The 17638-nt window shown below is 42.6% G+C and overlaps 1 protein-coding gene across 1 annotated transcript in view; it reads left to right on the top strand.

Moving 5' to 3' along the window:
• The first annotated feature begins 448 nt into the window (after positions 1–448).
• LOC308382608 (NACHT, LRR and PYD domains-containing protein 3-like) overlaps positions 449–17638 on the top strand; it is a 39805-nt gene continuing 22615 nt past the window's right edge. The window contains 6 exon segments of the mRNA XM_080861002.1: positions 449–521; positions 8056–8551; positions 8553–8571; positions 8778–10572; positions 11182–11352; positions 13917–14087. Coding sequence (XP_080717128.1) covers positions 454–521; positions 8056–8551; positions 8553–8571; positions 8778–10572; positions 11182–11352; positions 13917–14087 — 2720 coding nt within the window. The 5' untranslated portion in view covers positions 449–453.

The raw sequence follows: 17638 nt of genomic DNA, 5'->3' as shown, positions 1-17638 counted from the left end.
GGTGCACCATAGGTCAGTGGGACTTGCTACGGGAAACGATAACCCATTAGTGCCTACGGGAAACGGTAAAATACAAATATCTCGCGCACTATGAATTCAAAAATCTTCAAAATCAAGGATGCACAGGTTCATGACATGCGTAAGCTACATGCGAAATCTCATAACTAACGTAACTACCGTCAGGGAGATACGCCCTAGACGGACACACACACAGAGATTCCTGGATTTATAGATAGATGTGTTTGCTAAATCTATTATTTGACCCGGGTGTGTGTGTGAGACAGAGATAGTGTGTGTCTGTGTGTGAGAGAGATGGATAATGAGAGAGAATGTAGACATGCTAACCTTACTAACTATTAGGCAGATGTGTTGGCTAAATCTATTATTTTTTCCCCTTATGTAACCAGGCCACAGACACGCAGACCAGTGTCTTCAGTGCCCAGCTGTGTGTCTATGAAGAGTGACCGGTCCTTCCCAGACCGACCCAATTTCAGCAGTGGACCCCAACAGTTTGATCCAAAGTGAGTTGTCGGCTATTATATTTTACATTTTTACATTTTACAAATGTGTGTGTGAGAAAGAGAGTGTGTGTGTGCAAATTGTGGTGTAGACAGTATTTACACAATATTCTGCACTTCCAGTGTTGCTTCTGAATGTGTTCATTTGAACAGACCTATCAGCTGCTCTTTAAAGTGCGTATGACACCTTAAAAAAAAGGTAAAAGGTATATCAGTATCAAAACTATACATAAAACATAGTACTTTGAAGTCATGTTTAAACCCGAAGATTGAAAAATGAAGTTTGTACGGAGTTTCAAAGTGTGGTTTTCGCGACTCTTATCGTAAAACAGTTGCCGGCTTACCTGAAATCTGTCAGGTGGTCCCATTACGTCAGTGGCGGTAGACTTCATTCTAGAACGAATGATTGAGGGTGAAGAAGTCCGCGATTTCGAGCAAGTTTCTGTCACAGACTCGAGTGAAGATTCAGAAATTGAGGAAGACTATGATCCGGATCAGTTAGTACACGAGATTGTGGGCATTGAGTTGTACCGATTCGAGCCCTATCTGGATGACGAGCCAGCAGAAGAGGCGAGGTCTGAAAACGATGACAATGTGCATGTGGATGGGGCGCACAGAAACGCGGTAGGTGAAATTACGAGAGATGGTTATATGGAGATACCGAATGGTAAGGACGACTTTGACCTTGTTGACAGTGACCAAGTTCAAAAGAGTCCTGCCGTTGCCCTCATTTCCCTTTTATAACGCAGGGCGGAAGTGAATCACTTGGGAAATCGGTAGCTCAGTGGCGTGGATTTAAAACCAGGAAAATCAAAAGATTTGTCAAAACGTGACCCCACAACAATAGGCTCCTCCAGCAGCCAGTGCACAGATGATAGTCCTACTGCCCACTCCTGCTTGAAAAGCCCCCAAACCTTAAAAAGGCTCCTGTAGAAAGGACTCAGTCCATCAAGCGCCAGTTGTTTTGTGTCCATCTGGAAAAGAGCAGTGTCCAGGCCCAGGTTGCTGACTCCGAGCAGAATGCCAAGAGCCAACGGTTTCCAGGCCAGAGTCCCTGGAGCAGTGAGCAGTCACTGAATGAACTGCAGCCGAAAAGTGTCCCTCCTGCAGGCAAGATTCACGAGTCCTTGTCCCCCATCATCCTTTGATAGGAAAAGGACAGCTTGAGGGACCCAGTGTAGCTTGTCCCAGAAGAAGTTCACCACTTCTTTCTGGATACTCTCAAGTAGACCAGCAGGGGGGTCCAAACAAGCAAACTTGTGCCACAAGGACGATGCCACCAGGTTGTTGATTACAAGTGTGCGCCCCCTGTAGGATAGTTGAGGGAGCAACCACTTCCATTTTCCCAACCGACAGTTTACCTTTTCCAACAAACCCTCCCAGTTCTTTTGAACAAACAAAACATCACCCAAATAAACACCAAGATATTTAAACCCTTCCTTTTTCCACACCTAGCCACCCGACAAACCAAGGCACCTTTTCCCCCACTCCCTAACCCAAATAGCTTCAGACTTCCCCCAGTTGACTTTGGCAGAAGAAAGCACATTAAATTCCCCAACAATACTGTGTAGCACATTCAAGTCCTCTCTGTCATTCACAAAAACAGTTACATCATCAGCATAAGCAGACAAAAAAAAACGTTCATCACAAAATGGCAAAGAAACACCCCTCAAATCAGAACGAAGCTTGTGTAACAGGGGCTCAATTGCAATAGAGTAAAGCATACCCGACAATGGACACCCCTGCCTTACCCCTCTTTTGACCTTGAAAGGGGCACTCAGGCCTCCATTTATTTTCAGCAGGCTCTCAATGTTGCAATAGATGGCCTTGACCATTGCTGTGAAAGTGACGCTGAACCCAAAAGCCTCAAAAGTTGCCCACAAATAATCATGTTCAACACGGTCAAACGCTTTTTGTTGATCAAGAGAGATCAGCCCCATATTAATGCCTGCATCACTTGACACAGTCATTAGGTCTCTGACTACAGCTATGTTGTCAAAAATGGATCGGTCTGGTATACAATAAGACTGATCTGTGTGCACTACTTGACCAATTACCTCTTTAACCTCATAGCCAGAGCTTTGGATAAAATCTTCAAGTCCGAGCACAACAGGGAGACAGGGCGCCAGTTGCCAATTTCCTGCAAGGTTCCCTTCTTGGGCAAAAGTGTTATCACAGCCCTGCGACAACTAAAGGGAAGACACCCTTCCCTCAAGCTCTCACGGAGCACTTCAAGGAGGTCCTCCCCAACACAAGGCCAGAGCGCCTGGTAAAACCCAAGACGCCATCAATCCCCGGAGCAGAGCCACAACGCAGGCTCATAACAGCCTGCTCAAGTTCATGAAGTGTTAGCACCTTATCTGTTACAGCATGACATTCGTCAGGCACCCTTGGCAGGTCCTTAAAGAAGGGGCTAGACGACAGATCATTAGACTCCTATTAATTTTCATACAACTTAGAATAAAAAGACCTTGCATAGCTGCGTATCTGCGCAGGCTCAGTCAACTCCTGGCCTGATTCAGACCTCAAGGAGTGCATTAACCTGCTCTGACCATTCTGCCTCTCCAAACCAAAGAAAAACTTAGACGGAGCATCCATCAGTGTGATGTAATAACAACTGAGCCAATATTTTAGACAAACGGACCACGAGGTGAATCAAATGGGTTCTTTGCGGTTTATTTCTACGTACGCCTGCAGGGAGCCAATTCCACACAATATAGACAAGGAATAGACTGAAGAGTATTGTATTACAGTGTTACAAGTTAAATACTGTTCGATCATGGGAGGATACCTTTGGGGTGATAGGTCAAGGTAGGTCAAGGTGGGCCAAGGGGTATGTGAGTGGGAGGGGAGGGGAGGTTCCCCCACGGAAGGTTCCGGAAGGTCCACACACAAAGGCACATGGTAAATAGGTGATGTGTATTACATCACCTTGGGAGAGGGGGTGTCTGGAGAGGTTCCGGGGGCTTCATTTAGCATAGGCCACGTCTGAGGGCCTCACCATGGGGGCAAATGGCAAAATGGCAGACACACACATGGGAGAGCATGCATGCTTGCAATGCACTTGTAAATATATGAATCAGGGGTTATATCAATTTCCATCAAGTGCGAAAACGAGAGCGAACCAAAGCCCCTTGTGCTCTAACATCCAACAGCTCTTTTAGCCTGCCCTTTCTTTCATGCAGGAGTTTTAGGTGGTCCCCATCTCCATTAGGTGTTATCAGCCCTTGCAGACGCAGGATATAATTTTCCACAACCCTGAGTGAGGCAATAATTGTCTTAGTGACATTAGCTGTGTAGTGCTGGCAAAAAATCATAATCTGGACCTTGCCATAGTCCCACCACTCCCGTAAGGAGGCAAAAGAGCCCTTTTGCTTCCTGAAAGTCTCCCAAAAGAAAACAAAGGTATCCCTAAAGTGCTGATCCTGCAAAAGCGACGTGTTAAAACACCAATAAGCACTTCCAGGCCTAAAGGCTTTAACACTCACCACACAAGCCACCGCACAGTGATCAGAGAAACCAGTTGGCAGAATACGGCAACCTCTTAAGGTGTTACAGTGGCTCTTCTGGCTGTAAATCCTATCTAACCTTGCAAAAGAAATATAATTCCCTCTGCTTTGAGACCAAGTGTACTGTCTGACACCTTCATGCAGAGATCTCCATGTGTCACACAGGTCATGAGCATTAATCAACTTAATGACAGCGTTCTGAGAGGGAGCATGAGGCTCAAGGTGATTCCTGTCCACTTTGTCATCCACTGTGCAGTTAAAATCACCTCCCATGAACAGAAAACATTCTGCCTCCATATCATTTAACACCTCATCAATTTTACTAAAAAACATAACTCTGTCAGCCCCATTTGTTGGACCATAAACATTTAAAAAAAACATGGTTTGACTTTCAAACACTGCTTTGATCAACAACAGCCTCCCATCCACAATCTCCTTCACATCAACGGAGAGTGGGAGCAAATATCTGGCAAACAAAATCGCCACACCCCCACTCACAGAGGATTTGTGACTAAAAAAAATCTCGCCATTCCATTCCTTCCTCCAATCAACTTCAATTGCTTTGTCACTGTGCGTTTCCTGAACTAGCATGACATTAATCTGTTTCAACTTAACGAAATCTATCAAAGTCAGCCTCTTAGTTTTATTTCTTGCACCATGTAAATTAAGAGTTGCAATTGTGAGGGTATTCATGATCATGATTACGAGGAAGACATAGACTGCTCCTTAACTTTTTTTCTCAGTTTGGTCAGGACTTTACGCAAACGCGCAGCCTCCGGGCCAGATAACACGTTATCTCTCAAAAAGCAAACAACGTCGTTAATGAGTTGCTGCCGATCAGGAAAAAAGTGTTCAATCTCCACATTGCGCTCCCCCTTTGTATCGCTCAAAAACCGACTTATATCCTCCGCCTTATACTGCAACGGTAACACCCCACCCTCACCTAGCGAACATTCAGACGCACTAGAGCCGACAGATTCATTGTCAGTTTCGTGCTCAGCCAGCTCATCCCCTTTCTGAGCTTTTGACGATCTGCTTGCACTGTCATCCATCCCTTTTCTTTTGAAGGGTTGCTTGAAAACACCACTCATTTCGACATCTTGAACAGGGATGTCGAATCTGGGATCAGCGAGTCCGAAGCTTCGGCGCTGACCTCTACCAGTTCTGTGCGTCTTTCTAAAACTTCACCGTCTGTCTTACACTCACTCAACGCAGTCAACTCCTTCATAATCAACTCTTAAACTGTATTAACATTTGAAACAGTTGGAGAAGCTCCGGCTCCAGGCTCCTCAACCACTAGATCCACATTAATCAAAACATCATCCGCACCACCTGTATTAACGACAGGAGTGTCTTCCGCGGCTCCTTGCGCAGAGGCGCTGCCTTCGGTGGGTGAGGGGGCAGCCGCGGGGGCTTGTTTCGGTGTTTGATCAGCGCTCTTTTTCAATGGGCAGTCGCGGACAATGTGGCCTACACAACCACAGTGGAAGCACTTAAGCATTGCATCAGTCGTAGCATAAACGGTGTAATCAAACCCATCCACAGTTAACTTCATCGTTAAGTTCAAATCTTCCTCCCCATTATCCAGCACCATATACACCTGTCTCCGAAAGGAGACCACATGCTTTAACAGCGATGATTTGCACCCCAACGAAATCTTCCTCATTGATGAGACCAGCCTGCCATAACCCGACAGCTTACTCTCGATCATAGCATCCTCAATAAAAGGTGGAACATTAGAAATGATAACCTTCTTAGAGGGAGAGCTAAGGGGGAGAACAGTTATGTGCGTCTCTTTCAAAACTATTCCCGACGCAATTACCTGCCTAGCCTTCGCTATTGTACCAACAAATATCACAATCGCGCTATTCATGCGCGAGGCAGATTTAACATCGTCGTGGCCGACCACATTTCCAACAGAAAGACTCACCTCTTCCACACTTGCGGAACAATTAACCTTAATCCCATGTTGTCTCGTTAAACACTGAAACGCCATTATTCCCACAGCAGTCACGCTTCCAGCCACGCTGGCTGCCGACTCCACGGGAGGAAAACCATCTACAGCGTCTGTAGAGCTAAATAAATGCAGCAATACTTCCAAAAAGCAGTTGCAGACAAACATATAAAATTGACACACAAAAAGTTAGAAAAGTTTGTTAACAGGCTCACGTGCAGACGCTCCGACACTCACTCGCACATCCACTCAGAGAGAGAGAGAGAGAGAGAACCCAACACTCACCAACAGAGATATACTGTGTGTGTGTGTGAGAGAGAGTTGTCGGTGTGTCTGTGTTTGTTTGTGAGTGTGTGAGTGTTTAAAGAGAGATAATGAGTGAGTAGGCAGACATGCTCTTTTATGTTAGGATACAGTATATAATGTATGTCCTTTTGCAATTATTGGTGTCTGCAGGCAGCTTAGAAACCTGGGGCCCTATCTTGCCGATCAGAAACGCAAGTAGGACGGCGCCAAGCGCAAGTAGCTGTGTGGGCGGCTCTATGGCGCAGTTGCTATTTTAACGGCGGAAAAAACACACTTGCGTCCAGCGCAAGTGTCAAAAGGGTTGGTCCAATGGAGGTTACTCAGCCATAGGTGTGGTTTGGGCGTAATATGCAATAAACCAATCGGAGCGTCATTTCACATTCCCTTTAAGAGCGAGAAGCGCATAGTCCATAGCGGCTTGTTATTTTGATGGCGGAATTACCTGGTGGAAGACCGGAGAAGTTCACAGCCGAGGAGACCGACGTGAGATTTACACCAATTTTTTGGCAAGCCATATATAATTACAAGGAAAATAAAGTATTTACCACTTGAGGAAATCATTGTGAAATCCATATCCAAGATATTTTAAAAATAAGCATACATGTAGCCTACACATTGACCCAAATGATTCAGGTTAATTGAAGCTTCGTGACATTTGATTTATTGTATGGCTTTGTAAAAAGCCGGGAGATAGATATATATGGGGATGCGAGAAACCCTCCAAAAGTAAGCAAAGTCAAGCAAGCATGTCAAGATATTGCCGTGATTGTTTCTGCAACGGGGCACCCGAAAACGTTGCCGAAAACGCTATAATGACGTCCGGAGACGTGGGACATCCAAGCTGGAAGGTAACACACGTTCTCGTGCCTTCACGGGAGGTGGATCTGCCTCGACCCAGGATCTGACGGCAGCAGAGGACATCGCCACGTCTACCCTCACGCCTGAGAGCGTGCAGGGATTTGGGGGCATGGAAATCGGCACCCAAGCCAGTGCACCAGCTGACCAAACCCAAGGTACATAAATAAAGTCCACATACACAGAGATGAGTTTAAAAGATTTATAATAATACTGGCCTTAAATAAATGCAACAAAGCCATACAATAAATCAAATGTCACGCAGCTTCAATTAACCTGAATCATTTGGGTCAATTGTGTACGCTAGATGTATGCCTAGTTTTTAAATGTCTTGGATACGGATATCACAATGATTTCCTCATGTGGTAAATACTTTATTTTCCTTGTAATTATATATGGCTTGCCAAACAATTGGTGTAAATCTCTCTTGAAGACGACAGAAGTAAAGTGTAGCCTACAGGTCCTATACTGTGCGGGCAAGCACATGCGCCCTTAAAATAGCGTTCTAAATACGCGTTGCAGACTTTAGACATTGCGCCTCACATTAGACCAGCTTTTTTTTGGTCAATGGCGCACGGCGCACGGCGTCGTTTTGAAACTGCAAAATACCACTTGCGCCAGAGAAACGCCTTCTCTGTTCCGCCCCCGCCCATGTCGACGCAAGTTCATTTTGAAGCGCGCCTCTGGAGGGAAAATCGCGCTGTGCGCCGGGTGCAAGATAGGAATGATACATGCGTCGGTGACAATGTCAATTGCGCTGGGTGCAAGATAGGGCCCATAGTGTGTATGTTTGTGTGTGTGTGAGAAAGAGAGAAAATAAAGAAAGGAGTGTGTGTGTATAGATCCTGTTGTAAGGTTTTCTTACACATCAATGAATAATGTGACTCTTTGTGTGATTTATCTGTCACTGCAGGGCTTGGAGGAATGTTCTGAGTTCTGATCAGTCCAGGTGTGGAGTGTGTGAGCAGCGACTGAGGGACCCGGTCATCACCACCTGTGGACACAGTTTCTGCAGGCAGTGCATCAGCAGCTACTGGAGCCAGTCTGGTCCATCAGGAGACTACAGCTGTCCCCAGTGCAGAAAGAGATCCAAAGCACAACCCTTTCTAAACCCTGACATAACCATGGCACAACCTCTGTTATATGCACATACAACCATGGACCAATCTCCTGTATATCCCTCTACAGCCATGGCACAATCATCTCTCTACCAACACAGAGAACTGGCACAGCTTCATCTAAAGCCATTTGCAACCATGGCACAAGTTCCTCCATATCCACACCCACACTCGGGGCAGAACCCTCTATACCCACACTTACACATGGCACAGATTTATATACAGAAAACTTCGGATGAGTACATAGTCATGGAAGGAAGCACACATCTCCAAACTGAGCCTGCTCCTGTCAAAAAGGGCCAAACTTACAGGTGAGTCATGAAGTATTTCTTTCAGAACTGCTTCCAAGAGAATAGAAACACCATTTAATTGAGAGACAAAATGATGGTGACCTTTGGAAGTTCATTGTTCAATGTTACTCTTCTTAAAATGTGGGTTTAAGAGGCAATAACAAATTAGTATGATGCTGATTGGGTTTTGTTTTTGTTTGTTTGTTTGTTTGTTTAATGCCAAAGAGATGATGTTCTGAACAGAGCAATGGTGAATCATAAAGCAAGTATGAAGAGGAGGTTTGAGAGGATATCTGAGGGTGTCACAAGATCAGAGGCTCGAACACTTCTTAACAAGATCTACACAGAGCTCTACATCACAGAGGGAGAGAGTGAAGGGGTGAATAATGAACATGAAGTTTGGCAGGTAGAGTCAGCATCCAGATCACAAACTACAGAAGACACAGCAATCAACTGCAATGACATCTTCAGGTCCTTACCTGGACAGCAGAGACCCATCAGAACTGTCATGACCAAAGGCATTGCTGGCATTGGAAAAACCGTCTCAGTGCAGAAGTTCATCCTTGACTGGGCAGAGGAGAAGGCTAACCAGGATGTAGATTTCATGTTTGTTCTTCCGTTCCGTGAGCTGAATTTGGTCAAACATGATCAGTACAGTCTTCACAGGCTCCTGCTGGACTTCCACCCAGAGCTTAGTGAGCTGCAGGATGGTGAATACAAACACTGCCATATTGTGTTCATCTTTGATGGTTTGGATGAGAGTCGACTTCCGCTGAATTTCCAAGAGAACCAGCAGTTGTCTGATGCAACACAAACATCATCAGTGGATGTGTTGATGACGAACCTGATTCAGGGAACTCTGCTTCCCTCTGCTCTCATCTGGATAACCTCCCGACCAGCAGCAGCCAGTCAGATCCCTTCTCAGTGCATCAATCAGGTGACAGAAGTACGAGGGTTCAGTGATCCACAGAAGGAAGAGTACTTCAGGAAGAGGATCAGTGACCAGTATCAAGCTAACAGAATCATCTCGCACATTAAGGCATCCAGGAGCCTTTACATCATGTGCCACATGCCAGTCTTCTGTTGGATCTCAGCCACTGTCCTTCAGCAGATACTGGAAGAGGGTAAGAAAGCCCCCAAAACTCTGACTGAGATGTTCATGCACTTCCTGCTCATCCAGACCACCAGGAAGAACCAGAAATATCAAGAGGAAAATTATATAGATAGGCAGAGGCTCCTGGAATCACATAAAGATGTCATACTGAAGCTGGCAGAGCTGGCCTTCAAGCATCTGGAGAATGGCAATCTCATGTTCTATGAGGAAGACCTGAGAGATTGTGGCATTGATGTGAGTGACGCATCTGTGTACTCTGGCATGTGCACTGAGATCTTCAGGGAGGAATGTGTGTTTCACCACAAGAAGGTCTACTGCTTTGTGCATCTGAGCATCCAGGAGTTCCTGGCAGCCATGTTTGTGTTTCACTCCTACATGTCAGAACATTTTGAGAGACTGAAACCATTCATTAGCAAACGACACAAATACCTGCAAGCCCCCCTTCCCTTGCATTTTATGTTGAAGGGAGCCGTGGACAACGCTTTGGACAGCAAGAATGGACACCTGGATCTTTTCCTCCGCTTCCTTGTAGGCATCTCATTGGAGAGCAATCAGGCCCTTTTACAAGGTCTGCTGTCAAACACACACAGCAGCTCAAAGAGCATCAAGAAAACTTGTCAGTACATCAAGGATCTCAACAGAAAGGATCTGTCTCCTGAAAGATGCATCAATCTTTTCCATTGCTTATTTGAAATGAATGATCATTCCCTACATAAAAAAGTCCAGACATACATGAAAAATTCAGATGGCGTCTCAGGTGAACTGTCACCTGCCCTCTGTTCAGCACTGGCCCACATGCTTTTGATGTCTGAGGAGGTGTTTGATGAGTTTGACTTGAAGAAATACAACACATCAGAGGAGGGACGGAGGAGACTAATACCAGCTGTCAGATGCTGCAGAAAGGCACGGTGAGTTCCCTATTACATCCCATATGGAAATAATAAATATCTGAGAAATCAGCTTAAAACCAATGCTTACCCTACCTAATGTGAGAGCAACCTCTACAGAAATTATTTAGTTTTTTTTTTCTGAGAGTGATATTTTTTAAATATATGCTCATCATTTTGTAACAGCGCATGAACTTGCAATCTATGCTCTCCTTGTATACTCAGCGGGCTGTATTACTATGAACAGACAAATGGTTTACATTGTTTTTAAATAATAATCATTGACAGACATTTTCTTTACTTTAAGCCCTGTTTGTATCATTAAAGCTGTTCCAGCATTTATTCATGTATTAGTTGTCAGCATGACCAGAATGGAATGATATGTTGTAAATATAATAGAAATTATGTTTATTTGTGATGTGTCAAACTTGATTGAAAATCCTTCATCTTCTCACCCTGCTGTTATTTATCTTGTGAAAAAAAGTTACATTTCAAAACAAAACTAAAATAAACAGAAATAAAACATTTCAAGGCCTCATACTATTATGTATACTGTAAATTATCAATGTAAACTTTTTAAAATCACCTAATAATCACTGGCACATATTGGCATATGATTTATAATTGTAGATTCGCTAGCTGTGACCTCACAGAGAGGTCATATGATATTGTGGCCTCAGCTCTGCAGTCTGCAAACTCCCCCTTAAGAGAGCTGGATCTCAGTCAGAATAACCTGCAGAAGTCATTGGAAAAGCTGCTCTCCGCTTTACAGAGTCCACACTGCAAACTGGAGACACTGAGGTAAGTAATATTGTAGACTGTGTTAACAGACGCATACTGTTAACTGTAAACTGCATTAACCAGACAATAGCAACATAAATGTTTTACTGTTTTTACAATTTGTGATAGTCTCTTCAGCTATTTTGTTTTTGCAGACTTGCTGGCTGTAAACTGACTGGAAGGTTTTTGGCCTCAACTCTTCAGGGGGTAAACCCCCACCTGAGAGAGCTGGACATCAGTGACAGCGAGCTTCAGGACTGTGAAGGAAAACTGCTCCATCAACCACTGAATCAAGACAGTAAAGTCAGGTCTGTATATGTAGAGAAATGCTGTTGGGCAGAGAACCCATGTCTTAACGCATATCCCTCTTTACTAGTACTTCTTATTTGGAGGTGTAGAGGACATGTTTTTTTACAGCCACTTCTATAGTTTTACTTGGACTTCGATACAATTACCAGACTAACATTTCCAACTGAGGAATGGATGAGTAGATACATTTACTCACCATTTGAGCCATCAATGTTTTACTCTAGGAAGAATTTGCTCTCTGATTTCACAATTTGTGATGGTCTGTTCCTCAATTTTGTTTTCACAGACTTGCTGGCTGTGAACTGACTGGAAGGTTTTTGGCCTTGGCAAACCCCCACCTGAGAGAGATGGACATCAGTGACAGCGAGCTTCAGGAGAGAGGAGGAGAACTGCTCCATCAACCACTGAATCAAGAGTGTAAAGTCAGGTCTGTATATTAAGAGAAGAGCTGTTGGACAGAGAGCCCATGTTTTCACGCATATCCTTCTTTACTATTATTTCTTATTTGGAAATGGAAAAGGTGAAGAGGACATGTTTCTTACGGTCTCTTCCTCCCCCTTTGTTCATTCATCTGCTGTAGACTCAAGGACAGCTCCTGTGTGGCCGTGGAGTCAGTCTTGCAGTTTTGTGTTTCTCAAGTGAGTGTCTTGGACATGAGTGGTTGTGATCTCCAAACATCATTAGAGAAGCTGTTCTCTAGTCTTGGAAAACCAAACTGCCAACTGAAAACACTGAGGCAAGTAATATTTTAGTTTTTAGAGAAACATCATTGATTTTTATTACTGTGTGATACAGAGTCTTACATCCGGTATGTAACCAGAAAGAAGCAACAGCTCAGTTGTACCTTTGCAGTTCAAATTAGTTTTATTTAGTGTGTTAAGGTTTCAGATAGGGCTGGGCGGTATGACGGTATATACTGTGCAATGGTAGAAATGTGTCTACCAGGAGAGATTGGGCTATACCGTTTCAACCGCGGTATACTCTTATTTTGAAATCCAATCCATTTATTTTTAGATAATGACCTCCAAACTATACATCATCAGGCTTATTATACAGTTACTCGCCAAAACGATAGAAGAAATTCCTCCAAAATACCTCTTTAACGATTTTGTTGCCGTTTCGTGATTTCCGCTTAGAGAAAATAGTTCTTCAGGCAAATAGACCTTTAAAGTTTCAGGTGTTGCATAGCAACCCATTACTTGCTGACGTTAAATGACCGGACTACTTGCGGAATGATATGAAAGACGTGAATTATTAGATTACATTTCCCAGGATGCCTTGCAAACACATTGGTAACCGCCTGACTCCAAACATTTTGAAGAAAGATGGCTGCCAGTGCAGAAAAAGAAGTTTACACATTTAAGTATATCTTCGCAAATAACTGTAAAAAAAAATGTGAAACACATCGCGACATCTAGCTGATCATTATGCAAAAGAATATTCCTTACAGTTGAGTAGAATATGAATGTCTCACAAATGAATTTCTGTTTCACCCATGAACAAATGAACGTCTGTTTCTGTTTTAGTTTTTTGGGCCACAGAAGAACATGTTTTTCTCATCATTATTGCGATATCATGTGAACAAACATTGAAAAGAAAGTTTTTTAACACTTGATATATCTTCTGAAAGTACATTCAAGAACCACTGAAAGCCTCATAAGCACTGGACTAAATGCCACTACATGCACTTTGTTTTAATCTTACTATAAAGATTCAATGGAAACGTTCAGTACAAAATAGGACTATACTGGCCACTATTGCTTAGGCCAATAGCCTATTGAGGCAGTATTGTTTCTTCAACTTAGTGTTCATAAGGGTCAATAAATAAATTATCATACTGTATAGTATAGACAGTTAGCCACCGCTGAATTGTCCTCTTTTTCACAAACTCAAATCTAGTCACCCTACGTATAATATACCTGTGATATATACCGTAACCGTGATATAAAATTACAAATACCGTGATAGAAGATTTTTGCCATATCGCCCACCCCTAAATTTTGTTTCAACCATACACAAGTTACCGATTCAGGTCAAACACAATGGAAACATTCCAGGTGTACCTACAAAGTGTAAACCTTCCTTTAATTGAATTGTATTGGATTCAAAACAGTGCTTTTAGTATTTAATCAACTACATTGTTTTGACATCAGCAAACTCTCACTGTCATTATCTCTCTTTACTTTCTCATGTGAGTTTTATTTAAGAGTGTCTTATATATCTATATTTCGGACATGCACCTATTTAAAACATTTATTTTTCTCGCTGTCTTTTAGACTTAAAGGCTGTAAACTCACACATGAGTCCTGTAAGGTTGTGGCCTCATTTCTGCAGTTAGCAAACCCCCTGCTAGAGCTTGACCTGGGCAACAATGACCTGCGGGATTCTGGGGTTCAGCTGCTTTCTAAAGGACTGTCTAGTCCTTACTGTAAACTGCAGACATTAAGGTTGGTCTTACACTATCATGATTCCTGATAACATGAACAATATCAGCATACAGGTGCATCTCAATAAATTAGAATATCATCGAAAAGTTGATTTATTTCAGTAATTCTATTCAAAAAGTGAAACTCATATATTATATAGATTGTTTACACACAGACTGATCTATTTAAAGTGTTTATTTATTTTAATTTTCATTATTATAACTGCCAGCTAATGAAAACCCCAAATTCAGTATCTCAGAAAATTAGAATATTGTGAAAAAGTTCCATATTGATGACCAATGGTGTCACACTCTAATCAGCTAATTAACTCAAAACAACGGCAAAGGCTTCCTGAGCATTTAAATGGTCTCTCAGTCTAGTTCAGTAGGCTACACAATCATGGGGAAGACTGCTGACTTGACAGTTGTCCAGAAGACGATCATTGACACCCTGCACAAGAAGGGTAAGACACAAAAGGTCACTGCTAAAGAAGCATGCTGTTCAGAGAGTGCTGTATCCAAGCACATTAATGGGAAGTTGAATGGAAGGAAACAATTTGGTAGAAAAAGGTGCACAAGCAACAGGGATAACGACATCTTGGAGAGGATTGTAAAACAAAGCCCATTCAAGGGAGATTCACAAGGAGTGGACTGCAGCTGGAGTCAGTGCTTCAAGAGCCTACATGCACAGACGTATCCAGAACATGGACTTCAACTGTCGCATTCCTGTGTCAAGCCACTCTTGAACCAGAGACAACGTCAGAGGCGTCTCACCTGGGCTAAGGACAAAAAGGACTGCACTGTTGCTCAGTGGTCCAAAGTTCTCTTTTCAGATGAAAGTACATTTTGCATTTAATTTGGAAATCAAGGTCCCGGAGTCTGGAGAAAGAGAGGAGAGGAACAGAATCCAAGTTGCTTGAGGTCCAGTGTAAAGTGTCCACAGTCAGTGATGGTTTGGGGTGCCATGTCATCTGCTGGTGTTAGTCCACTGTGTGGTCCAAGGTCAGCGCAGCCATCTACCAGAAAGTTCTAGAGCACTTTGTGCTTCTCTCTGCTGACCAGCTTTATGGAGATGCAGATTTCATTTTCCATCAGGACTTGGCACCTGCACACACTTCCAAAGGTACCAGTACCTGGTTTAAGGACCATGGTATCCCTGTGCTTGATTGGCCAGCAAACTCGCCTGACCTAAAACCCCTAGAGATTCTATAGGGTATTGTGAAAAGGAAGATGCGAGACAACAGACCCAAACACACAGAAGAGCTGAAGGCCACTATCAGAACAACCTGGTCTTCCATAACACCTCAGCAGTGCCACAGACTGATTGCCTTCATGCCACGCCGCATTGCTGCAGCAATTCATGCAAAAGGAGCCCCAACCAAGTATTGAGTGCTGTACATGTTAATACTATTCAGTAGTCCAACATTTCTGTGTTAAAAATTCTTTTTTCTATCGGTCTACAGTAATATTCTAATTTTCTGAGATACTGTATTTTGGGTTTTCATAAGCTGTCAGTTATAATCATCAAATTTAAAAGAAATAATCACTTGAAATATATCCGTCTGTGTGAAATGAATCTATATAAAATATGAGTTTCACTTTTTGAATAGAATTACTGAAATAAATCAACTTTTCGATGATATTCTAATATATTGAGATGCACCTGTACTTCTGTATCACCACTTAAGCATTCAAATGGGAAAAAAAAACAGTGAGGCTGTATTGAGTTTATAGTGTGTGTTTTTTTCAGGTTAAGTATGTGAATGGCAGGATAACGGAAATGTTTTCTTTTGAATTGCTTAAAAAATGAATTTACTTCATTTAGTTTTGTACTTTTCCCAGTTGTAATGCAAACATTAAACATCATCATGTAAGCTACTGTGTTGCTGTGCTGGATTGTCAGCTCGATGGTCATCTGTTGGAGTCTGGTTGCTTCTTGACAATTAGCATTTTCCAATAATAGAACATCAGGGATCTACAGTAAGATGCCGCTGACGAGATGCTGAAAGTTTAGTGTGGAAGTACTTCTGTGAACCTGGATGAGAGTTTGCTCTTAAATAAGCCTTCCACTGTGACTCTGGAATGTTGAGAGTGTAGGGGATGACTTGCTGACTTCCAAAAATGTAATTTATGGTACTGTTGGCCAGTGATAATGTTTTTCTTGTTTATATTTCATATAATGGAGCTCCAATACAGCACTGAGTATGTGCTCTGACTGCCATTTCAACAAGCCTGGCTTTTCTGGATAGGCCCAAATCTACCCTATTTGCCAGTAGCAATCTCTCTCTCTCTCTCTCTCTCTCTCTATCTCTCCTTCTCTGTATGTATCTGAAATTGTGTGTGTTCTCTTTCAGGCTCTCTTATTGTCATATCTCAGATGACGGTTTTGTTTGTCTGGCTCTTGCTCTGATGGCAAACCCCTTCTGTGTGAAAGAGCTGGATGTGAGCAACAATATTCCTGAAGAATTGACAGAGAGCCTGTTATTTGCGACACTGAAGGATCCTCACTTTACAATTGGGGAACTTCGGTATGTTATCAAATGTTTTTTTTCACTTTAAAATGACTAATTGAAGGTAGATTTTGCAGGCTGAGGATGGGATAATTAAAGTTTCTGAAAGAACAGGAGAAAAGATTTATTTGAAGAGGCATTCACAAAAGGGATGAAAGATGAAACAATGAAATCCTTTAGACTTGCTCATATGTTCCCCACACAGAGTCATACTATTAAACTTTTCTATATGATTAGCAGATACTGCACAGAAAAAATAAATATGCACGGAAGGGACTTAACTACAGGAATAACTACACTTTTGTTATTTTTGTGCTCTGTGAAATTTAAGTGATCTATACTGTTCTGACCATGATATTGTGTTTCGGACTAGCTGGTTAAAGACTCAGTGATCAATCCTGTGAGATTGTGAACTGTGCTCTGCAGTCACCAAACTGTCTGCTGCTGACCTGAGTATGATCTGTTGAATGATCTGAGAGATTCTGGAGTTGTCTGTGTCATTCTGAACTTTCGAACCATGTTGTTTTTAGTCATGCTACCATGTTCAACTCTCTGTCTCTTTACCTTTCACTCTATTCAGACTTGCTGACCTGAATGATTCTGATATTCAGCTTCTATCCGCAGGAATGAGTAGCCCTCACTGTAAACTACAGACATTAAGGTTGGTGTTTGACTTTATTTTTAGTATGCAGTATCGCTCCTGATTGGAGATTTTAATGCATGTGCTAGATTAGTGTGCTGTCCATGCACTGTTGACACTGTTGACACAGAACACTCCTGACACCTTTCAATGTCTCCTGGTACACTAAGTAGTTGTAAGCGTGTAATTAAGTTTTAACACAGATTCTCCAATGCTTGTGTGTACATGGTCAGTAAATGGATCCAGAGTGTATTTTCGAAGAAAAAGAACCAAAGTGATATTTCTTCAGTTGATAATTATAATTATTTTGCCCCATATTATTGATATACCAGTCAGTGTAGGTCAGAATTGTTGTGGACTTGCATACCACACTTTTGCACTTGTATAATCTCTGCCTATCAAGAGCCAGGCAGAAAACATGTA

This window comes from Sprattus sprattus (assembly GCF_963457725.1).
Source record: "Sprattus sprattus genome assembly, contig: scaffold_52, whole genome shotgun sequence".
NCBI classification, from domain to species: Eukaryota; Metazoa; Chordata; class Actinopteri; order Clupeiformes; family Clupeidae; genus Sprattus; species Sprattus sprattus.
The sequence above is the reverse complement of the archived record's forward strand: the minus strand, read 5'-3'. Positions and strand labels throughout refer to the sequence as shown.